At 35.1% G+C, this 25,131-nt stretch overlaps 2 protein-coding genes across 2 annotated transcripts; both read right to left on the bottom strand.

Annotated features, from left to right (window-relative positions):
* Positions 1–10: 10 nt before the first annotated feature.
* LOC122317771 (phosphoinositide phosphatase SAC6) lies at positions 11–14,032 on the bottom strand. Its single transcript, XM_043134764.1, has 21 exons — positions 13,811–14,032; positions 13,446–13,622; positions 13,241–13,324; positions 12,908–13,035; positions 12,748–12,839; positions 12,058–12,115; positions 11,611–11,667; positions 11,469–11,502; positions 11,273–11,353; positions 10,097–10,203; positions 7,746–7,832; positions 7,577–7,654; positions 3,861–3,931; positions 3,671–3,769; positions 2,664–2,763; positions 2,162–2,270; positions 1,925–1,997; positions 1,689–1,782; positions 1,253–1,345; positions 696–762; positions 11–438 (listed from the first exon to the last, which is right to left on the bottom strand). Exons 2-21 carry the CDS (start codon positions 13,591–13,593, stop codon positions 311–313), a joined length of 1,788 nt encoding a protein of 595 aa, XP_042990698.1. The 5' UTR covers positions 13,594–13,622; positions 13,811–14,032; the 3' UTR covers positions 11–310.
* Positions 14,033–19,857: 5,825 nt separating this feature from the next.
* On the bottom strand, positions 19,858–21,153 carry LOC122274718. Its single transcript, XM_043083727.1, has one exon. The coding sequence runs from the start codon at positions 21,151–21,153 to the stop codon at positions 19,858–19,860; it is 1,296 nt and encodes a 431-aa protein (XP_042939661.1).
* Positions 21,154–25,131: the final 3,978 nt, after the last annotated feature.

Raw genomic sequence — 25,131 nt, 5'->3', positions numbered from 1 at the left:
CATTCAAAAGTGAGCGTCAAACGTTTGACTTCTGAGACTATACAAAAGACAAAAAATAGTGATACAACTTGTTGGTAGGGCAGATACAAAGTATCCTCTTACAAAATGATTCAAATTATACAAACGAAAAAAAATAATGACAAGACCCGGACATCCGCAACTTCTTAAATGTTGTATCTGGAAACTTACTGATAGAACCAACCAAGCGTTCATAACAAATTGACTACAAAAACAAAAAATTAGTATGAATAAATAGATATAAGAACTAGTGAGCCGTGACATTCACAAAAATTCAGTGTCAAACACAGAATCAACGAGGCTTGTGCAGATTAGGCCGATTACAGAAAATCCTGCCATTGGCCCTCACAAATGATGCTATTGCTATGCTCGCACTAGCCCACATAAATGAAAAGAACAAGTGCTGAAGATCGTAGCGAGCTGCGGAAAAGATGAAGACAAGATGACGTTCAAAATAACAGATTTAGCCCATACTAATGAAAGGAGTATTTGTCTACGTATGTATGTATGTATAGTTTCCTTTTGGCCTCGCAATTTCCAATTTAGGAGCCCTGTATATGAATTTTTCCAAATCCTCTCAAATGAACCACAGATGCAAACATACTTCAAATTAGTGCAATTGTTTATTCTGACGGCTACACTATCGCTTCACATTAGACAAACAAAAAAGAACTCACCTTGCCTCAGCGACATGGTCGTCAAAAGGAACCCAGTTAAAACCAACGATAAAGCGAGCGGAAAAGACTACATGAAGAAATATTCGGAGGTCAGAGTCTGAGACGGATAACAAACGGGAATAGAACCAAAACTAGAAGAGACATAAAATTGTCCTTGGGACCAATAACAGAGTATCTTTTGATATCCAGCAATAGCACCCAGAGTTCAATTTGGTGGATATATTAACTTAGAAAAATTCTATTCATAAACCTCATACACCCCACACCACTCTTTTTGTTATTTTTTTAATTGTTTTCTCTTACCAAATGTGTGGTATATGGATGATTAGTAGAAAAATTTAATTATTTTAAGAAGAATAAAACTAAATAAAATTAAAAATAAAAAAATAAAAAATTGTGTGGTGTATGGTAGGTGGAGTTTATGAATAGTAAAGCTCATTAACTTAAGTGAGATAACTCGAAAACTAATGTATATTCAGCTGAAAATGAAAATCAGATGTGTGCGTGTATCCTTCAAGTTATAAGCACAAAACAGTTGCCATTTGGCTTGTACTCACAGCTACAGCCTCAAGGCCTCTTTTCTGGGATGGAGGAGTTAGATCTCGGCTGACAGAAACAATGTAGTGTCCTTGTAGGAGATCAATTGCATCCTTCAGATATATGCCAACAAGAGAACAAAAAGTCAGCTTTGATTCTGACAAAGTCACAGAATGAATGATAACCCCTTCATGTATAAGGCAATTTTCAAATTAAAAGAACAATGCAAAAAATTAAAAAATTAAAAACATGTCAACTATCTGACATATAAATGTAATTGGTTATGCATGGTTCAACAGTCTTGATCCAAAAAATAACTAAGCAAGTTAGAAAATCTCTGGGTCAAAAAATATTTTCTTCCCTAGTTGAGACAAACCAAGAAAACTTGCCGGTAACCTAGTATTTCTAGAATACTACTTGAGTCTATATTTTGAATGCAGGAAGAAGCATACTAACCTGCTTTGTCCCATCACGAAAGTTATTCAAATAATAGCGTGTAAGGGCACTCCATCCATCTTTAAGGATCCCTTGGACTGTTCTTTGGCCATATCTATAAACAGAAGAAATAGAGCCATATTACTCCTCAGAAGAAGGGGGAAAATATGAGTCTCTATGTGATGTCCAGGGTAATATACACGCATGGTAAAAAACAAGAAGAAAAAAGGTTTCTGAGTATATCCATGGAAAAGTACCTAACAAAATCTCCTTTCAAAGCAGGAGTGCCGGAATATTGAATGCTTATGTCATCCCCATGGTTAGCCCACACTTGAGATACAAAAACAATTGTCAGTACAATCCCAACTTCATGATGAAGCAGAAACATAAACAGCATTATGATTATGTATCCCAGGTGACCACAATCACCATGTAAGCAACATAATCATTTTTTAGATAAAATTATTTACAAAAAGAAAAAAGAATATTCTCACAAATTCTAAACTTCTCATCAAAATTTGGATGTGAGCTAATAGTTTCTTCAGCACCAAAAACACCAAGTCTTCTTAGTTGGCATTCCAACATTTTTCGGCCGATCATGCTCTGCAATAATAGAGTTAATTTGTCTAGAATTAGAATATCAATATGAAAAGAACAACATGGTCCTTTGTCCATCATACTAAAACTTGAAAAGAGTCAGAAGAACAATAACAAAAAGACCACTAGGGATAAGGAAGTGCATGCCTTGACTGCAATGTGAAAACCCAAAGAGGAAAAAGATAATTAACTAGGCAACTCAACATATTTTTGGTGATCAATTCTTTTCCTCTAATTTCAAGAGACTTAGCTTGGGTAAAGAGTAGAGTTTTCATGACTATTATAAGATCTCCTCTTGCAGTGAACAGAAGCCAGACTGCCATAGTCTACCTATGCAAGGTTCAGAAAGGCATAGTCTGTAGTTTTTAGCAGTTATCTATGTGATTAATGTTAACCTACCTGGGTAACATTTGTACGGTCCAAGCAATCAATACAATTTGTCCTCATGACTCCAAGTTGCTCCTTCAATTTGTCACCCTTTTCATTTAACAAAAAGTACCTACCAAATGTTAACAACCAAGCAACTCAGGAATAAATTACACAAGATTGCTTCGCTAGATTACATAAAGTGTGAGCAATGAAAAATGATGCTTCACACATTTTCACAACCAAGTCTAGCAAATAACTTTGCTGATAAAAAAATGTCCAGCAAATAACTGAAATAGTATATCTCAATACCCACAAGGAACAAAATTGCTCATTGTATAAATAAGAAATTCCAGCGATGCTTGCCAACTATTCTTGTATTGTTCAGTGATTCATGTTTGCAACTCTAAGGAAACGAAAAAGATAACTTAAGTACAGATTATTTTTTTGATTGGTAAACAAAATTTATTGATCATAAGAATAGGCAAGAACTCAAGTATACAGGAAATATACAAGAGCATCGCCTACGCGTGCTAGTTCAGCAAAACTAAGCACAAAATATTAATGTTTAGAGACTATATGTATATATCAAATGCTATATACTGCATAAAAAGAACACACTGTTTGAGTCTTTAATAAATGACTCCTCACACCCTTCCATAGAGCAATGTATAAGCTCAAATGGTAAAGGTCTTTGTCTTGGTAGTATGCTCCCTCTAGGTCTAAAGTTCAAATTCTCTTGGATGTAAACAATTTCTAGGGGCCATCGGACTGGGGGAACTTTTCCTTGAATTACCCAAGGTGTACTCACGGAAAACTCCTTGCCAAGAGCCCATGCATCCTCGAGATTAGTCGGGACCTTGTTCTCTAGCACCCGGTGCCAATCAAAAAAAAAAAAAAAATTTAAGCTGAATGTCTATTCAATACAAATATAGAAAACTGAAAAACTAAACTGTCCCCAAACGAATTGAAACCAAAAATACATAATGCATCTATCAAGACCAAGTTCGATATGTGTTACCATCTGCAGGAAAACATACCCATTTCTCTCGAGGAAATCCGAAATTTGCTCATAAAGGATTGAAAGGCGCTCAAAATGAACATGCCCACAGATACGATGAAAATCAAAGTGCAGATATCTATAAAATCAAATAGGTCTTAGTATGGAATGCGAGGAAAAAATACAATACATATTTGCATATTTATAAGGTTCTATGAAAAAAATCTTACCTTACATCGTCACTAACAATATGCTGCATTGCATTTGCAAATTTTTCACTCAAGCGTCCTTCACCTCCATGCTGCAAAACAACAAAGGTGGTGTAAGAATAAATATTTTAAAAGGTCCACACACCTACACATACCAAATCCACTCCCAAGTATTCATATAGATAACTGTGCATGTATAGAATGTCATAGCACATAAATTTTTTTTTTTTTGTAGGTAAATCGTAGCACATAAACATTCCTTTTTGCTTTCAATGAGGTGTAGAAATGATGTAAAACAATAGCTAAATATTTAGAAAGGTCCACACACCAACACATGCCAAATCCACTCACAAGCATATTTTTTTTATAAGTAAATAAATTATATTATCAAAGAATAGGCAAAAGCCCAGTACAATGTATAGTTTCCATAGCTAGGTATGAGCAATGGACGTCAGAAAATCATGTAGCTCTAAGCCATTAAAATCAGCCGCTATGGTCCAATTACAAAGAGTTCTAAAAAAGAAAACTTTCAGTTCCTCCATCGATCTCTCTGTCTTCGAAGGTCCTTGCATTGCGTTCTTGCCATAAACACCACATGATGCATATGGGTATCATCTTCCACACCTCTTTTATCTGTTGGTTGCCTCTCAAAATTTTCCAACTAGCCACTACTCCTACCACATTCTCAGGCATAACCCAAGCCAAGTCAATTCTGCCCAGAACCTCATTCCATAGCCCTCTTGCAATCTGGCAATGTATTAAGAGGTGGTCCACCGATTCGCCCCCCTTCCTGCACATACAACACCAATATGCGATGATCACCCTATGCTTCCTCAAATTATCAGTAGTAGGAATCTTGCCTAGGGATGTTGTCCACACAAAGAACACAGCTTTGGGAGGTACCTTATGTCTCCATAACTTTCTCCAAGGGAACTGGATACGTGTCTCTTGAGTAAGAGACTTATAAAAAGAGTGTACCGAGAAAGTGCCTTTAGCTGCAGGTATCCACCATAGACTATCCTGTGAATTACCCGCTTCACAAGAATACAGGAGGCTATAAAAGGCTTCAAAACTACTCATCTCCCAATCTTGTGCTGCCCTACTGAAGATGATGTTCCATTGGATTTGCTCCCCTGATCTTACCCTTACATCTGCTACTGAGGCATCAATATCTCTTGCTACTCTAAATAATGAGGGAAAATATTCCTTTAGAGCAACATGGTCACACCAAGTGTCATACCAGAACTTAATACGATTTCTTTCTCCTAGACAGAATCGAGTATGGCGTGAGAACACCTCCCATCCTCTTCTTATATGTTTCCACAAACCCACTCTGTTTGCTCCTCTCACTTCTTTTGTGCACCAACTCCCCATAGTTCCTCATATTTGCTCTCTATTACCGTCTTCCAAAGGGCTTCAGGTTCCTTATGATACCTCCACAACCATTTACCTAACAACGCCCAGTTGAAGGTTTTCATATTTTTAATGCCCAACCCCCCGTTCGAGATAGGGCTGTATACATTTTCCCACTTAACCAGGTGAAATTTGTGTTCCTATCCCAATCCACCCCACAAGAAATCCCTTTGAAGTTTCTCCAATCGGATTGCCACCTTTGCTGAAAACAATGACAAAAAATAGGTAGGGAGATTAGGTAGAGTACTCTTGATCAGTGTAATCTTTCCGCCTTTTGACAAGTACAATCTCTTCCAACTGGCTAGACAACTTTCCACTTTCTCAATAACCGAATCCCATATTGGAGCCGCTCTCGATGCTGCCCCCAACAGAAGCCCCAGATAGGTCATAAGTAACACCGCGGTCGTACATCCCAAAATACTAGTCAATTGTTTGATACGTCGAACTCCTCCAATGGGCACCATCTCTGATTTTTGCAAGTTAACCTTCAGTCCGGAAGTTGCTTCAAAGCAAAGGAGGAGGGCCTTAAGAACTCGAATCTGGTAAGGATCTGGTTCGCAAAAGAAAAGAGTATCATCTGCAAACAACAAATGAGATATGTTAACAGGTCCCCTATTTGGAGAGCCAATCTTGAAACCAGCCACCAAACCATTTGCAACCAAGGCCGAGGACATTCTACTCAACGCCTCCATCACAATAACAAAAAGTAATAGGGATAGTGGATCTCCTTGTCTTAAGCCTCGTGTGCTACGGAAAAATCCAATTGGGCTTCCGTTTATCAAGACGGAAAATTTTACCGTTGTTATGCACCACCTAATCCACAAACACCATCTCTCCCCAAAACCACATTTCCCCAACAGATCAAGAAAGAAGTCTCAGTTTACATGATCATACGCCTTCTCTATATCTAACTTGCACATGATTCCTGCCTCACCAATAATGACTATCAATGCATTCATTAGCAATAAGAACCGCATCTGGGATTTGTCTATCCTTTACAAGTGCATTTTGAGGTTTCGAAATTAGTTTTCCCACTACCTTACTTAAACGATTCGCTAATACCTTAGATAATATCTTGTATACCCCATTTACTAGGCTAATAGGCCGGAACTCCTTAACCTCATCAGCCCCCACCTTCTTTGGTATTAGTGCTAGAAAAGTAGCGTTAAGGCTTTTTTCAAACCTCCCCTCTGAGTAGAACTCCTAAAACACTTTCATAAGATCTTTTAAAACAGCCCAGCAAGTTTGAAAGAAACCCATCGAAAAACCGTTAGGACCCGGTGCCTTATCTTTAGCCATTTTTCTCACGACTTCATAAACCTCCATCTCCTCAAATGGCCTCTCCAGTCGACCTACCTCATTAAGTTCAATGGACTCAAAACCAAGCCCCTCAAGTTTAGGCCGCCATCCCACCTGCTCAAAAAGTAATTGCTCAAAAAACTCAACTACATAGTTGTTTATCACTAGTTCTTCCTGGCATTCCACTCGTTCTATTTTCAGCATCGCAATGTTGTTGTATCTCCTATGTGAGTTGGCTATTCTGTGAAAGAATTTAGTGCTTCGGTCCCTTTCCTTCAACCATAATGTTCTAGACTTTTGCCGCCAAGAAGTCTCTTCTAAAACTATAATTCTTTCCAATTCCGCTTCCAGCCCCAATTTTACAGCTATTTCTTCCTGAGTTAAAGGTCTTGAATCTCCATTTCCTTACTTTTTTTGCGCTCCCCTATATCACCAAAAGACTGCCTATTCCACTCCATTAAGTCTTTTTTTAGAGTTTTCAATTTACCCGCAAAAATAAAGCTAGGGGTTCCTTGAAATTGATATGATGCCCACCATTGCCTGACCATTTCCTCAAAACCATCTGCCTTTAGCCACGTGTTTTCAAATTTGAAGTACTTACGTCTCCTTAGAACTCCTCCACAATCCAACATAATAGACCAGTGATCCGAGCACAAACGAGGCAATGTCTTTTGCCACACATCTGGGAAATGACATTCCCACTCTGGTGAAATAAGGAATCTATCCAATCTAGACCATGTCTGATTATTGGACCACGTGCAAGCGCCCCCTGCTAGTGGTAAGTCCACCAAATTCAAATCAAAGATGCACTCACAAGCATTCATATAGATAAATGTGCATGGATAGAATGTCGTAGCACATAACATTCCTTTATGCTTTCAATGAGGTGTAGAAATTATGTAAAACAATAGTTGTTGAAACCAGATAAGTTATCCTAGAAAGCCCCTTACTTCATCCTTTCTAGCCTATCCCTCTTGCTTGCTTACATCAACAATATTCATTACCCAAGGGAAGAAAATATGTACCTTGTTGACAAGATCAACAGCTAACACAGCCCCATATTTCTTTCTCAAATCCAAAAAATGCCGCTCAACTACTCGAGGCTACATATCATGTAATATAGTCAGAAACAAGTAGAGCATTTGATTTACAATCAAACAATGCCATCAACGAGCAAATAACTATAACACTCACAGCTTCCTCAAGTCTCACAATTTCAAACTTGGGCTTATATGTCAAATCAACAATTTGCTCCCAAAGAAATGGAATTGACCCCCGAACCTGCAAGAGGAAATTAAAGGGAAAAATAACATGAGACAGCTCAAATAAAACATCTAAGCACAATACAGTACTAATCCCCAACAACATTTTTACCATTTACCCATAGGCAAAACTATTCATTCTGTACAAATGCAGTGCCTTTGGGCTATGCCTATATGTATGTGTCGGTGCATTTGAAAAATACCTCCAATATGTATGAGTTGGTACCCTAACTATTGCGCCTACATAGTTAGGGCATACTTTTGTATTGTACTCGGCTATGCCTATTCATTGATCAATAAAATTTGTTTACTTATAAAAAATAAAAATAAAAAATTGTATGTGTTGGTGCATTTGGCAGGAAAGAAATGATAGAAGCTTCGATTATCACGATAGGACAATGGATGAGCTTAAAGTTCTCTTTTTTAAAACTTTTTTCTTATGAGTGGGGGTTATTGATTTTAATGGACTAAATGTCCATTTTCTACTTCCGGTTGTAAACCCTAGTTAGGTACTTCTCATGTATACTTCATGTGTAATTGGGCTATGCCTATTTCTCTTATGAATAAAACTTCTTGATTAACTATTAAAAAAAAATTGTAGTGTCTTGGACCCTCCTCTAGGGAGTAAACCCTAGTTACATGACCCCATGCACCAGAACCATGTATCAAAAGTTAAGCAAGGTAACTCCTTGTGTGGAATAGAACCCAGGATGTTTGTGTCTATGGCTAAGCTGGCAATTTGTATTGTTGTGTGGAGTTCAGATTTGTCAAATTATGTCCGTGTCATATATTAACCAAATCTATCCTGGCACTTAACTAAACATGTCAACTCCAGCAACCCTAACTGGCTAATTTTGTGTCGAGTTCACAGGTTGTGAGACAAATGGTCAGCTCTGAATGTCACATGCCAGGTTCAAGTCGTGTCAAATTGAGTTCAAGTCATATATGAGTCAATCCTAACCCAACCCATTGAATTAAAAGGGTCAAATTGTTCAACCCTAACCTGCAAATTTCGTGTTGGATTTAGATCTTGTTCACTGGTCATGTCAAAAAATTGCCAACCATATCAACAATTCATTCTAGGCCCGCCCTTGACCACTAAGCTACACCCTAAAAAAAAGTTGGACCCACCCCGTAACCAGCCCACCCTTCCCATCACTCGCACTCACTCGAGGGATTAGTAGATTAAACACATGTAATCAGTTGGTGAGTACCCCACCCGTCTGCCCGGTTGCATATAACTAAGTATAAATTTGAAAAATATAAACTTAGATGCAAGTTGCCACACGCCCACTCCCATTCTTCTCTCAAGTAAACCTAGTGCTTTACTGGAATGGTTTCATATGATATTAGAGCCACGTAGTAAGGCCAACTATATGATAGTAGAGGATTGTATGAGTTGGCTCTGATAAGGATGTCAGGAATTTAAGTGGGGGAACTTGTAATACCCAAAGCCACATTTAAAATATGAAAAACCCACATGGAGTGGATAGGTTATAAATGTAGTCATGGGTGCTAAATCCTATGTTGACTAGATACTAGCTGAAATTGGGTTTTATAAGTGATTCTAAGGACGCTTAAAATGGACTAGCCTTTTTAGAGTCATAGTGCAGATGTGGCTAACACTTTCCTTGGGTAGTTACATTTTCACTACCCACATGTTCTCATTGTGCTTGGAACTATCATCTGTCTCGCTGGGGATATTCAGGCCTCTCTGCATTTGTCACATAAATATTGAAGTCTTAGCATCACAAAACATGGAAGCAAATTCAGCCAACTCATGCTTCTTTTGGCAATCTGAAAGTGAAGAAATTAAGGGTCTTTCAAAACCTTGGAGAGATCACTAAGGCATTGTTAAATGAACTTACAACCACTTGCCTGCAAAGAATCAATGACCTGTAATTTTGGTAGCACTCAGTTCTCAATACTTGATCACATTCTTCAATTTATTGGCAAATTGCAAATATCTTTTCTCACAGAGATTGTTAAAGTACATCTTTAACATGGTACTCCCTTTTTATTCCGTTCCATGGAATTTAACAACACAAGAATTGCTTCCTCCACAAAATTGGCGCCGGTATGTCAGCCATGCAATCGCTCCAACATTCACAAAATATAATTTCCACAGTGCCTTATGCAAAATATTGCTTAGTCTTTATGTATGGCCTTAGCCTTTCATATTTGAATGGGTATTCACATGGGCAAAAAAAGGGAAGAAACTAAAAACTAGACACCAGATTTATAACATGACTGTTCTCCTATTTAGGCATGTACAAATATTACCTGAACAAATGATGCTGAAATCCCATTAAATTGTAAAATTTGCTCAGTTTCCACAAAATTAGCAACATAACCATCGGAATCAGCTCCTCTTCTCCACATCCGAGTGCCTTGCAAGAAATGTAACTAGTATCAAGTAGACTAAAGGATAAACTAAGGCAGCATAACGCCACCTTGACAGAGAATACAGTGATATGCAATTTACAGTGCAACTATGCAGGATAAGGCTAGGTGCTTCTTTTTCTAGCATACTCCTATGGTCATTTTTCAATCATAATACTGTGCAGTCAGCCAGAATCTGTTAAAAGTAGTAGAAAAAATCAGTCAGCATGTTAAGACTTATAATTCAAGACTTCTTTGGAGAGCAGATCATCTATGCCACATCAAACCATGAAGCATGTATCTCTCAAATTTATTTGTAATGGGCCTTTCTACGAGTTTCTATTCTGATAAATATTGTAACCACTTCCCAGGTTGTGTTCTCCATAATGATCATGAAGACAACCAAATATGTAGTGGAAAAAATTGAAAAGCACACTTATCAGGCCCCATTATAGTTAATAAACTTGTGTCAGTTCCTGCTGTAGTTGCTAGATTACATTGTTTTAGAATTGAATTAACTTCTAGGTAAGTAATTTACATATAAATTCAGATTTTTCTCCCTTTGCCCGTCAAGAAAGAATTTACAAATGATCCTGAACAAAGCTTCACAAACAACACTAGAATTAAAACCATCCTAACATATTTTTAGCCCATTTATAATTCGAACTGATATACTCATTCCCTGTCAGTTGGGTGCTTCAAATGAAGAATGCCAGTCAAATGTTGAACAATAAATTAATCATTGATCCTTGTGTGCGTCTCTGTGTGTGTGTGTGTGTGTGTGTGTGTGTGTGTGTGTGTGTGTGTCTCTCTCTCTCTCTCTCTCTCTCTCTCTCTCTCTCATCCTTTCCATGTATTCAGGCTTTGCCTAGTTTCTGTTAATAAAATTCTTTACTTATCAAAATATATATATACATACATACATATATATATAATCATTAGTGAATTGCTCATTTCCTTAGTTTCTTCCCAAAAAAGTATAATTCTGAACTAGTATTGTTGAAAAAGCAAATGAAAATTAAAAATAAACAGACTGACAGAATAACAAATTAAACAGGTAATGCAAGCTTTAAATACCATTTCTCCTTGAGCATCTTCTAGCAATCAGAGTAACATCAATGATATCTTTCTCAATGGCTGCTTGAAAGTTATGAAAGCTTGATGGTCAGTTAAGGAAAAACTTCAAATGGAGACATATGATATACCCAACCACCATTTAATATTTAAAATCCGTTATCATGAAAAACTGAAATCAACAATGCGATAAGGATATTCCCTTGGACAACAGGTAGCAAGAATGGATCAAGCTGCAAAAGGAAACCACATAAATGTTCAGCAGTCACAGTAAAATACACATTAAAAATATAAGAAAATGAAGCACGTAGCGGTAACAATAGCTTTGGCATCAAACTGACCTTTTTATCAATGAGCAATTCTAACATATAGTTGTTCCAAAGAAATCTAGGTTCTGCCTGTGACAAACCGATTGCCAACATTAGCAAAACTCTCTATTTACTGGAAATATAAAATTACAAGTAAACATCAATGAATTGAAAACCGTAAATCACAAACAATAAAATTTCACCTTCAATCCAAACATATTTTACTCCAACAAAAACATATCTGAAAGACTTTTCTATCCAAACATAGTTTCTATGGGCCCCGCCACTTTCACAAAACATTCTTTAAAAAATTTTCTCAAAGATTTCAGAAATTTCCAGAAAAATGTTCTATCCAAAGAAGCCTAGATCTCTAACCTCTCTAATAGAGTATTCTCTCTATCAGAGATTTAGGGCTTGCTTAGATAGAAGATAAAAATAAAATATATATTAAAAGTAACTACTTCTAAAATCAAGGCTTACCTGTCTCCAAAGTGGAAGCAATTTAGACTCGTCACCCAGATCGTGTAATCGATGTGCACTGTGCCACAAATATACGATAATGGCTTATATATAACTTATAAAAAACAAATGAATATCACTAATGATTAGTTAAGGTTGCATTTATAAATGTCCAATGTTATATGGTGATTTGATGTCTCCATCAGTTTAAATTAAAATGTTCTTGGTTGTAAGTTGAAACCCCGTTTAAATAGCTTGTACATTGATCTGGCTCGCCTTTTCTGCCTAACACTAAACCTCTCTTTCTTCCATCCTGTGGTCAAATTTCGTGGAACAATGAAACATGCTTCTGCTGCTATAATACTAGGAGTGAATTTTAGAATAAAGCTTCTGTGCAAGTATAAATAATAAGAATAAATCTATTTGCGAACATCTTTGGGACACACTAAATACAAGGCTGATATGAAAGCTTGCCATATTAGCTTACTTAGAAATATTGGTACTTTGCCTCTTTTATGCAGGTGCCGCAGTATGTAGTGTGTTACACGCCAAACTTGTAAATAGCATAACTCAAATAACAATACCGTTTTTTCTGAGAAAGGGTCAGGGCCCTATTGTTACTCAACCAATTCATGAAAGTACATTTGTTTGTTTGAATTCCAACCACCATTGAGAATGGACAGATGCCGCTACTGTGGAAAAAATGCTCACCTCAGTGTTAAATTGTTGTCATATGAGAAATACAGACCAGAGGTCCTCTCTGCAATGTTTAGCAGCCCGGAAAACTCAGTCTCCATCCTTTTCTGCCAAAGTCCACAGAACAATTAGAGTTCAATTTCCATACCAAACAGATGGTAAAGCAACAGCTTACCTGTTCTACGGGGGAATTTTCAAGAGAATAATTGCAGGGAAAAATCTTTAGGGATGAAACTTTAAAGATGGGATGCCCCAAGTAAGATCCAACGCATTCACGCTCTGTAATCACTATTAAATATGACCCTACAAGCATGGTAGAATATAAACAAAAATCAATATAATCAAACAGCAGATGATTCGTGTATCTTATTTATCATGAGCCGAAAAGGGGAATAGCTCGACTACCTACTGGGCGGGGGAATAAAGATAAGCATGTAATAAGTCATGGTTCAACATGATCAAACATGAAAGAATATGGTTTTTTTAACTGTCTGACAAGACTTTTTACCTGCCAAGAGCTTCAGCATCCCTACTACTCCAAAAATTGTCAGAATTCTAGGAACCCTAACAGAGTTGCATTCTGGAAGTTCATCTGCAGCACAAAACAAAGAAACACCGATGAAGAAGAACATTTTCCATTAATCCCACTCGGCAATACAAAACTAAGAGAACATAAATATATACAAACAAAACAGCAAGAAGAATCAGCCCACCAATCAGATTCATCGAGCCGTCATTACGACTGATTGCCAAGAAGGAACCAGAAGAGCCATCCGTGGGCTCAACAACATACTGATCTGGGAATTCCCATAGCCGCATAGATGTATATAGCTTTTGACTCGAATCAGCCCTCTCCATCATTATTGAAACGAAAGGGGCAAAAGGCCAACCTGGGAACAACAACAACAATAAACGTTAAAAATTTTCCACATATTTACATTAAGATATTCAAACCCAATTTCATTTTCGATTCCCGTTTGGCCACCAACAGAGTGGAAACAACATTCGACATCAAAAATTTCAATCCTTGATCATAAAAAGAAAAAACTGAGAAAAATATAAAGTTGACGAGGTTTACCAGATGGGAGGATCACGCGACAAAAATAGCTGGAGAAGAAGAACGAGATCCAACAGCACTCTTAAAGAAGAACGAAAAAAATGCAATTAAAGCTTAAGTACGTATTTGCGTGTGTACCAAACGCATCAATTGGCAACGGAGTGGTGGACGAAATTGCTGGTGATCCAGTATTTCGGGGGATGGGTGATGATAAACGTCCACATGTTCTAAATCCTTCCTAAACATGCTTTTTACAAATAAATTCAGTCTTAAAAACAAAACAAAAAACAATTAATTCAGTCAAAACACAAAACAACTTCAAGATTCAATAATTATCCAAAGTAAAGTAATTTTTTGCACATTTTTAATGGAACATTTACAATTTGTGTTCCCCTTTGAGGTCCATGTATATAACTTTAGGAAAAATATAATTATAAATATAATTGTGTACTAATCTGTGCACTAATGTAATGTGATTAATCAAAAAGTAAATTTTATTAAAAACGTTGTTAATTTAAATTTTAAATATGAATAAATCAGTATTGGTACACAGATTAGTACGTGACTGTACTTGTATGTAGCAAAACTCATAATTTTAACATTTGCAAGTCCTAAAAATAAAACAACTACTTATGGTTATGGGTATTTTGGGCCATGTCATAAATTATATTTGGCATGTCTATTTAAACATGGAAAATTTATACATATACAACTCCTTTTACAATCATCTATATAATCATGTTTTAAATAAAAGACATTTTGGTAAAATAATTTATAAAAATAATATTATCTTACATAAAATTATAAAACATGAACATTGTATTATCTTCGAGAAAAACTCTACTCACCATCCTCATACCACATACCATACATGATTTTTTAATTTTTTTTTCTTACCAAATCTGCAGTTTATAAATTATAAGTAGAAGAATTCAAAACATAAAATAATAATAATAATAATAATAATAAAAGTAGAAAAATTCAATTAGTTCAAGAAAAATAAAACTAAAAACAATATTAAAAAATTTAAAAAATAAAAATAAATGTGATGTCTAGGGATGATGAGTGTCAAAACTCTTCATCCTTAATGACAGAAGATAAAGTCCATGATTGAGGGTTCTTCTTCAATCCCCTAGTTAGAACAGTTCATCTGGGTCGATAATCGGATTACCCACCCACTTATATTTGAGAGTGGATACGGGTTATGAAGTGGATATTGGATTTAAAATTTGATATCTTCAACTTAGGTTTACTTTAAAAAAAAAAAAAGTTATACTCAATCTGCGTATTTAGAATTTTCTATTTTTTAAATCTTAAAAAATGTTAGTTTTTTTGCAAAAGTTGGTCCATCCAGATACAACCTGGATACTCGGGTTTTCGAATTTAAAAAATGTGGATTCTTCCAATTAGTGGCCCAAGTTAATCCAGGTGGGTACTTAGGTCGCATTAGACACTCGGGGTTCGGGTCTGAATATACCTAAGTACCTGAATCCATATCTTGGTGAGTAGTCTTACCTTTCTCACCCAATTTGCCTAACAAAAAGTTCATAAAAAATATATATACACCAAATAATTTGGTATAAAATTAGTGAAAGCAGAAGAAAGAAAAAAAAATTGTACACAATTTTAGGGTCTTTTATTCTAAGGTTGGAGAAACCAAATGCATTGTTACAGGCATAAAAGAATATATGAATTAAAAAAAATACAATAGGATCAATTTCATTTTGAAAAATTCTATTCATCATTTTCACACACCACATATTATATTTTTTTTATATTTTTTTCTCTTACCAAATATATAATATATGAATGATAAGTAGAAAAATTCAACTAGTTTAAGAAGAATAAAATCAAAAAAGTATTTTAAAAAAACTAAAAAATTAAAAAAAATATATATATATATATATATATATATATATTATGTGGTGTATGGAGATAATGAATAATAAGACTCTTTTATTCTAAAGTTTGTTGGGGGTAATTATTGACAAATATATAGTCTTGAAGTGATACGACGCTTTTATAATTTATATGCTCGCTCCTCAACAATTTGTTGTGGTTGGAAAGATCAATATTTTGTAAACTATAATATATTATATATAGATCAATAATTGTGAAAGATGTGAAAGAGGTTTGAGTAGCGAGTTGAGATGAGATAAAAGTTAAAAAATTATTGTTAAAAAATTATTTTTTAATATTATTTTTAAAATTTGAAAAAGTTGAATGGTTTATTGTATTTTATTTAGAAATTCAAGAAACTTTTAATAATTAGATTAGATGAGATAAGTTGAAATTGTTTATTATGAGTATGATTGTATAATATTACCATATGTTCTGTCTCATTCCCCACAATCTTCACAATCCTCGTTGAAAGAGTTTGCAAAATGAGGGGTGATCAATAATAATCAACCCATAGGATATATCTTATAATTATAATAGTAGAATACACTTGAGTTTGAATTATACAGATAAAGATAAACATTAAAGATAAGTACAACAGAATATGATCTCATATAAACTTGAGTTCAAATGTAGCTTTGGATGAGGATTTATCTTCAATAACAGCGACAACATAGTCCACAATAGAAGGATCCTCATCTTCAATATATATCGAGATATGCTCAGATTTAGGTTGGTTAACACTCTACATTCAATATGTTTTTTTTTCTTTTGGTTACCTTTTCCTTTCACTCTCTCTCTCTCTCTCATCTCCAACCCGTAATCCATCTTTGTAAAATCTTAAATTGTCAGAAATAATTAGTTACTAGGCGACATGGGTCATGTGAATTTCAGTCTAAATATATATATATATATATATAAATGAAATGAAATGAGATAATGAGTTGAGAATGGTTCCAAATCCAAACGAGGCCTAAATGAACACTCACTTATTTTTCTTAATCCTTTTTCAGTTCACATTATTTTTAATATATATGCACAAAGATGTGCTCCATGAGTATAGGTTGCAGCTAGCATTTGGCAGCCATAGCTAGGCTCAATGCATGTACCTATGATTTAGTGAAGGATGAGAGGGAGATTGATTAAAGGGTGAGCTTTCTCATTTTGGTCTCTCAGAGAGAGAGAGAGAGAGATAGATGGAAATCAAAAGAAGGGGAGAAACACTGCAACTAATTCTATTTTTCCTACAAACCATTTTATTTTACACTTCTTGAAATCCATACGTGTCAAATTATGATTGAATGGTATAAAATTCTATTTTTCACCTAATCTAACTCTCAGTCGCTCCCATTATATTTTTGGATCATAGGATATGATGGTTGCAAGGATTGGATCTTTCTACTTTTACTGGCATTCCCGAGTATTTTGAAATCTAACTTTCATTTCCTTTTTCTTTTCTTTTCTTTAATTAATCCCCTCCTACCTCTTATCTATCTTTTATATATATATATATAGAAAAATTCTATTCATAAGCCCATACACCACACACCAATTATTTTTTCAATTTTTTTAAGTTTTTTTTATAAAATATTTGGTATATGAATAATAAATAGCAAATTTGAATTAGTTTAAGAATTTCTTATGTTGATTTCGCATTTCTTTTATTATTCTTGCTTTTATTTTGATCTTGCATGAGTATATACTGTGATTTCAGATTTTTAAAGTGTTTAAAATAGAAAACTAAACTGATCATGTTAATCATATATTTTCTTAAAGTTTTGGTTGTCTCTTTTTCAAATTAATTGCATATTACAATCAATTACATTAATTTGGTTCTTTGAGTATTTGTTTTTTAGAGGACTGAAAACATAACAAGTGGTATCAAGAGCTTGGTTTGATGGGGACTGCGAGATTCGATATCGAAAAGTTTGATTGAAAAAATGAATTTGGGCTATGGAGGATTAAGATGAAAGCCCTTCTCACTCAACAGGGTCTCCAAGAAGCTCTTCTTGCAGAAAAGAAAATGGAATTTGTTGAAGAAAAGAATAAGAAAGAAATCTTGAGGAAGGCTCACAGCGCACTCATTCTTTCTCTCAGAGACAAAGTTCTGAGGGAGGTAGCCAACGAAGACACCGCTGCTAGAATCTGGTTGAAATTAGAGAGCCTCTACATGACAAAATCTCTGGCCAACCGACTGTACAAGAAAGAAAATAAAGCTCTACACATTCAAGATGTCTGCAGGTATATCGATTCTTTTAATAAAATTATTTTAGATTTTGCTAATATTGATATTAAAAGTGATGATGAAGATCAAACAATTTTATTGTTGAGTTCTTTAGATAATTCTTATGCTAGTTTGAAAGAGACCATGATGTATGGGAGGGAAACACTAACCTTAGATGAGGTTTAGGCCGTATTACACTCCAAGGAATTACAAGCCATGTTTGAACTAAAATCTGAAGCTGGGAAGGGCTTGACTGTGAGGGGGAGAGCTGAAAAAAGAGGTCAAAAGGGAAAGAATAATAAAAACAATGTGAGGGGTAGGTCTAAATCTAAAGGGAAGCAATTAAAATGCTCATGTGTCACAAAGATGGGCATTTCAAAAGATATTGCCCTGATAAGAGATCTAACAAAGGAAATAGGTCTAAAGAGGAGGGGGATGCCTCGGTTGTGAGTGATGTGTATGAGAATGTCGAGGTTCTAAATGTATCCGATGTTGATTCAGGAAAAGAATGGATCCTTGATTCAGGATGTTCTTTTCACATGTGTCCTAATAAAATATGGTATGAAACTTTCACTAGTTTAGATGGGGGGTTTGTGATGCTTGTTAACAATAAGTCTTGTAAAATCCAGGGCATAGGATTGATGAGACTAAGGCTTCATGATGGTATTGAAAGACTCTTAACTGGGGTTAGATATATACCTGAATTAAAAAGGAACCTAATCTCACTAGGTATGTTAAACCTATCCGGGTACACTTTTATATCTGAATCTAGATCTTTAAAGCTTGCTAAGGGTTCACTTATCGTGATGAAAGGAGTCATTAAAAATGACTTGTACACCCTCATTGGGAAAATGGTTATAGGTGAGGTTTCTTCTATCCTAAAGAAGGGTGAGGATAGGGTTATTCTATGGCACAAAAGGTTAGGTCACGTGAGTCACAAGGACTATTAGAACTCCATAAACAGAGGTTGTTAGGTGAGAAAAAACTGAAAAATTTACCTTTTTGTGAGGATTGCATCGTTGGGAAAGCTAAAAATGTAAGCTTAAAAATAGCCACTCACACTACAAAACAAACCCTGGACTGTGTGCACTCAGACCTTTGGGGTCCAGCTCGGGTCAATTCACATGGATGGAAAGTTATTTCCTCTCTATAATTGATGACTATTCTAGAAAAGTGTGGCTTTACATTCTTAAAAATAAGAGTGATACTTTTGAGAAATTCAAGAAATTGAAGAAATTGCTAAAAACTCAAGTAGGAAAGAAGGTTAAGAAATTAAGAACTGATAATGGGCTTGAGTATCTCTCAAGTAAATTCAATTAGTTCTGTAAGAAGGAGGGTTTGGCTAGGCATAAAACAGTAAGGGAAACCCCTCAACAGAATGGTCTAGCCGAGAGGATGAATAGGACCATATTGGAGAGGGTTAGATGCTTATTGTCAAACTCGGGACTCCCTAAGTCATTTTGGGCTAAAGCTGCCACAACTGCAGTCCATTTAATTAAGAGGAGTCTTTCATCAGCCATGGGGTTTAAGACTCCTCAAGAAATGTGGACTGGAAAACCTTCTAACTATGACTACTTAAGGGTGTTTGGATGTGTTGCATATGCTCATACCCGAACTAACAAACTGGAACCAAGAGCTATGAAATGTATCTTCGTAGGCAGGGGCGGAACTATGATTTAGTATTTGGGGGGCGATTGAGAAAGTGTGTGGTATGTGTGAGTATAAGTAATATGTATTTTTTGCACCTGACTATATAAAAAACAATAATCATATGTCATAAAATTGTATACAGAAAATACATGCCTATAAATCATCTTATAAGATAATTTTCCTTAAGATTTCCATAGTTTTCTAGAGATCATTACAAAAATATTTCCATAGTTTGCTAGAGACCATTACAAAAAGAAAAGAAAATGAAATATTAATTTAGGATTTCTCCTTCAAATTAAGCTCGACAACGATCTTTTATGGAATAAAATTCATCTATTATCATCTCTGAAATGAAATTTTTGACAATTTCTTTCTCAATATAAACTAACAAATGATCTGCAAGAAACTCATCTTCCATTCGAGTATGCAATCTAGTCTTTATAAGTTTCATGGTAGAAAATGCTCGCTCAGTAGTAGCAGTAGAAACAGGAAGAGTTAATATTAGACGAATTAACCTGTCAATCAAATAATAAATCTTCGACTTTTCTGAAATTGCTAGTCCTCTGCATAGCTCAAATAATGTAGACATATATTGAAAATCTAAATGCATCGGTACATCAAGCTCATAATGCTGCAATTGAATTCTCAAAAGAAATTTTTCTTGTTCAGTAAAATCCTGTGGATAAAACTTCTCAACCAATTTGCATATATCATCAATTTTAAATGATTTGTATGCACCTTTAGGGTTTAAAGCAGCACTAAGAATGAGAAGTTCCATTGTATGGTCGTTAAATCTATTATTCAATTCTTGTAACTTGAAGTCTATTGTAGCAGTAAATATATTAATCCTAAAATGATACTCCATTGACTTGTCAACTTGACGACGAGATTTGCCTCGAACTCTAGTATACTGGTCATTCATATCAGGAATATCAATTTGGTGTTTTTCACAAAATGATTTAACATTAGTAAGCAAAGACTCCCACTTATCATCTCTCAGATTTTGAATGAGCACTTTTGTGGTTGAAACTAGGCTCATGGCATTCAAAATATATTGAAAATTTTGTTGCAAAGATTGGCAAAGTGCATTAGTGATTCCCATGATTTTTTTCATCATATGTAATATCAGAATAAATTCAAAAGATGTTAATACCATATAAGTCGCTTCAGCATCACCACGTTGAGAATAATTTGATCCCTCATTTGAAATAGTATTGATAATTGAGCAAATAACATTGAACATCCTCATCAAGCTACAAACATATTGAAAATGAGATCCCCATCTAGTATCTCCAGCTTGTTGTAGCGTGCCAATTTGATTTGCCCCTTTCCCAGTCTCAATCTCATTAGAAGTAATCAAACTTTCAGTTTCAGCAGCTTGAGCAGATTGTAATTCATCATGGCGTTTAGAAGAACCAATAACAATATTGATAATGGATGTCAAATGGACAAAAGATTGATGAACATGTTTGGCTTCTCTAGAGGTTGCTACTAAAGCTAATTGTAGTTTATAAGCCCAACAATGCAAATGATATGCATAGGGACAATATTTAAGAAATAAAGTTTGTAATTCATTCCATTCACCGCGCATATTACTTCCTCCATCATATCCCTAATCTCGAATATTCTCAATTTGAAGGTTGTAACGAGAAAGAAGAACACATATCTCATTTTTTAAAGTTAGTGCCATAGTATCTTTGACATGCACAATATGAAAAAATCGCTCTATAATAAAACCATCTTTATCAATAAACCTCAAAATGATAGCCATTTGTTCTCTTTTAGACTCATCCCGAGCTTTGTCAACAAGAATACAAAATTTGGCATCTCCGATGTCTTTGCGAATCACATTTCGCACTTTATTTGCAAATATATGCAATATTTCCTTTTGAATTGTGGGTGATGTATATTAGGCATTCTGTTGAACATTTTCCATGACAACTCAATTAACTTGATCATTATAACTTACCAAAAGCTTTTATCAGTTCAATGAAGTTACCTTGATTTTTTGAGTCAGAGCTTAATTTCATCATGACCTCTAAAGGCACAAGCTTGGAACGTAAGTCATTGAACACTTTCTATCGAAGTTTTGAGCCGCAACCAATTATTCTCCATCTCTTGTGATACTTATTTTTCAACTAACTTGTCAATATGTCTTGATTGATTCATTAGATCCTCACAACATTTTACAGCATTTTTATGTGGTGAATTTGGATCTCTCCCGACATATCCTATTAAAAGAAAATTCATTCTATCATTCACTTTTTTCCAATTGTCAAAACCTTTATTGGTAAATGCATCTAATCCTGGACGGCCTGTTGATTTCGTAGAAAAAATGTAGCATGGAAGACAAAATATAGCATTCTTCGATGGCGAGTACTCCAACCAATTTGAATATCTTTGAAACCAAGAAAATTGAAATCGACGACGTTGATTGCCTATTCCTGAAAATGGATATTCTAAAAGTTTAGGTTGATATGGACTAGCTTTAAGATAGGCACGTCAAATCTCGTCTTGTAGGTTAGAAGGAAATTTTCATATTTGTGGACGTAATCCTGGATCACGTTCCAAAGATGTAGCATCCATCTCTTCAGATTGGATTCTTGAAGTTTTAGAAGGACACTTGTTAGTGGTAGAAGTATCACGTTCCGTTGTTACCAAGCTCTCTGAATGTATATTACTCTCCGAATTGTCCACGTCTTTCTTTTAAAAAAAAGAATCAATTGTTCTTGGTTTGTTCATATTTTTCTATATTTTAAGAAAACTTTATAGATCAAGAATAAACCTAAAAGTACCTAATAAGTAATGATATAGAGTTGTTAGATTTTTTTGCATAGTTTGTATTTATTACTAAGTGAAAAAAAAATTAGAAACAAACGACAATAACATATCCAACAGAAGCAATTCACCAAATCCAAATGACAAAAAAAAAAAAAAGGCAATTTACCAAAACCAACGGCAACATCATTGCATAATGCATCAACACAAAAAAATTAAAAATAAAAAAATAAAGAACTTGCTAGTAGTACATAGAGAGCCAGAGCCTACCTGCCACCTGGGCTATTGAAAAAAACTCTCTTTTATCTTTGAAAGCTAACCTCAGGTCCTCAAGTGATTCATCTCTCTATCTCCGTAAAAGCCATGACCCACACACAGTACACACTCTTCCTTTGAAACCAACTACGGACGACCAAGGCAAATAGGCAATCTTTGATTCTTTTTTCTCTACCTCTGTTTCTATCTTGAAATTGCACTTCCTTAGTTCCTCAATGAAAAAAAATCCCTCTATTTGCGTATAGGCCACACTAGTATGCTGAAGGAGAAAGGTATGTAGCGTGCGGTGTACTGAAAGTCTGAAAAAATCTAATCAAGCAGAGGTGCTGGCGTGCTGCTCTTGTAGGTGCAGTGTGCTAAAGGAGAAAGTCAAATCACGTAAAGGTGCAGTTGTGCTAAAGGAGAAAAGTCTATTCACGAAGAGCTAGTTTGAGTATTTTCATCTTAAAGGTGTATTGGTAAGCAACGTAGAATATTTGAGTGTAAGTAATGCGATAAGTTAAAATAAAATTTGAGATTTGAAAAATAATTTCAGTTAAAATTTTGAAATCTTAAGTATTGGGGGGCTACTTGCAGTAAAAATTTTAAAACTTAAGAAAAATTATACTTATTTATATACTATTTTACATTTTAAAAAAAATTTGGGGGGGCTAGCATGCATCTAGTTCCGCCCCTGTTTGTAGTATACCATCTTGAGAGAGTAAAATGGTACAAATTATGAATTGATGAGCCAGGGATACAAAAATGTATCATTAGTAGAGATGTGCTATTTAATGAACATGAAATGGCTTGGGTTAAAACTAAAAGACTTGAACCCACTCAGGATACTAACCCGGAGAAGATATATCTTGAGGTGGAGCAACCTGACAATAATTTGAAGAAATTAGAAGGCCAGGACGCCAAGACCCAAACTTCCACATTAGATGATGAGGACCAAGGTGGAATTAGTTCATACAACTTGGTCAGGGATAGAAAAAAGAGGGTTATAAAACCCACCAAGAGGTATGGTCAAGCTGAGTTGACTACTTTTGCTTTGACCGTAACAGATGAAGTTGTAGAAATGGATCCTAGATCCTACAAGGAAGTCATGGAAAGTATTGAGTCTCATAAATGGGAACAGGCTATGGATGAGAAAATGGATTCTTTGAAAAAAAATCATACTTGGAAAATGGTTATTAAGCCTGAAAATGCTAAGCTGGTAGAGTCTAAATGGATCTACAAAAGGAAAGAGGGCATAACAAGAGTTGCCGGTCCTAGGTATAAGGCTAAGTTGGTAGCAAAGAGATTCACTCAAAGGGAATTGATAGATTTTAATGAAATTTTTTCAGCTGTTGTTAAACATAGTTCAATAAGGTTAATTCTATTCTGTACTGCTTATGAAAATTTACACTTGGAGCAATTAGATGTAAAAACAGCTTTCTTGCACAATGAACTAGATGAGACTATTTACATGCAACCCCCTGAGGGTTATGTAAATGAGTCCAACACTGATCATGTCTGTTTACTTAAAAAATTATTGTATGGACTTAAACAGTCCCCAAGGCAATGGTACAAAAGATTTAACTCTCATATGTTGGACAATGGATTTAAAATGAGTCATTATTATAGCTGTGTGTATTTTAGGCATTCTGGGAACCACATTATCTACCTACTCTTTTGTATATAGATTGGCATGTAGGGATGCCAATCTAATTGAAGAAGTCAAGTGTATATTGAAAACAAAATTTGAGATGAAGGAACTTGGGCCAGCTAAGATGATATTAGATATGAAAATAGTTAGAGATAGGAAAAGAAGACTTCTCTATCTATCTCAGAAAAACTATATCACCAAGATCCTCAATAGGTTTAGAATGTCTAATTTAAAACCTGTTAGCACACTAATAGGACACCATTTAAACTATTCATAAGTCAAGCCCCTAAAACCGAGGAAGACATTAGATTTATGCAAGGTATACCCTATGTAAGTATGGTGGGAAGTATCATGTATACTATGGTGTGCTCTAGACTTGACTTAACCTATGCTATTAGCATGGTAAGTAGGTTTATGAGTAACCATGAGAAGCCACATTGGCATGCTATAAAGTGGGTATTACAGTACTTAATTAGAACACAGTGTTTAGGTTTGAGTTTTGAAGGGAATGTGCAACAGGAGAGTGAGTTAGAGGGTTTTGTGGAATCTGACTATGCTGCTAATTTGGATGCCAGAAAGTCTTTGTCTGTGTATGTATTTACAGCATTTGGAGGGGCTATCAGTTGGAAAGCTAATTTACAATTTGTAGTTGTTTTTATCAACAACTGAAGTTGAATATATTGCTATGACAGAAGCAATACAAGAGTCTATGTGGTTAAATGGCTTTTCACATGAGTTAGGCATATTTATAGGGGTTATCAACCAAAGCACTATATATCTTGCCAAAAATTCAGTATACCACAAAAGGTCTAAACACATAGACATTCGATTTCATTTTGTAATGGATGTAATAGCATCTGGAGAGGTTAAAGTAGAAAAAGTTTC

Source organism: Carya illinoinensis, chromosome 8 (assembly GCF_018687715.1).
Source record: "Carya illinoinensis cultivar Pawnee chromosome 8, C.illinoinensisPawnee_v1, whole genome shotgun sequence".
Lineage (NCBI taxonomy): Eukaryota > Viridiplantae > Streptophyta > Magnoliopsida > Fagales > Juglandaceae > Carya > Carya illinoinensis.
Note: the sequence above shows the minus strand (reverse complement) of the source record. Positions and strands in the feature narration are given on the sequence as shown.

Excerpts from the sequence above, each read along its gene's own strand:
- LOC122317771 (XM_043134764.1), bottom strand. The coding sequence starts at position 13,593 with ATGATGGAGAGGGCTGATTCGAGTCAAAAGCTATATACATCTATGCGG. Across the intron at positions 11,668-12,057 it reads TGCTTCCACTTTGGAGACAG|GCAGAACCTAGATTTCTTTG; the intron begins GTAAGCCTTGAT and ends GGTTTGTCACAG. Across the intron at positions 3,770-3,860 it reads ATTGTTAGTGACGATGTAAG|ATATCTGCACTTTGATTTTC; the intron begins GTAAGATTTTTT and ends TTGATTTTATAG.
- LOC122274718 (XM_043083727.1), bottom strand. The coding sequence starts at position 21,153 with ATGCGCGGTGAATGGAATGAATTACAAACTTTATTTCTTAAATATTGT.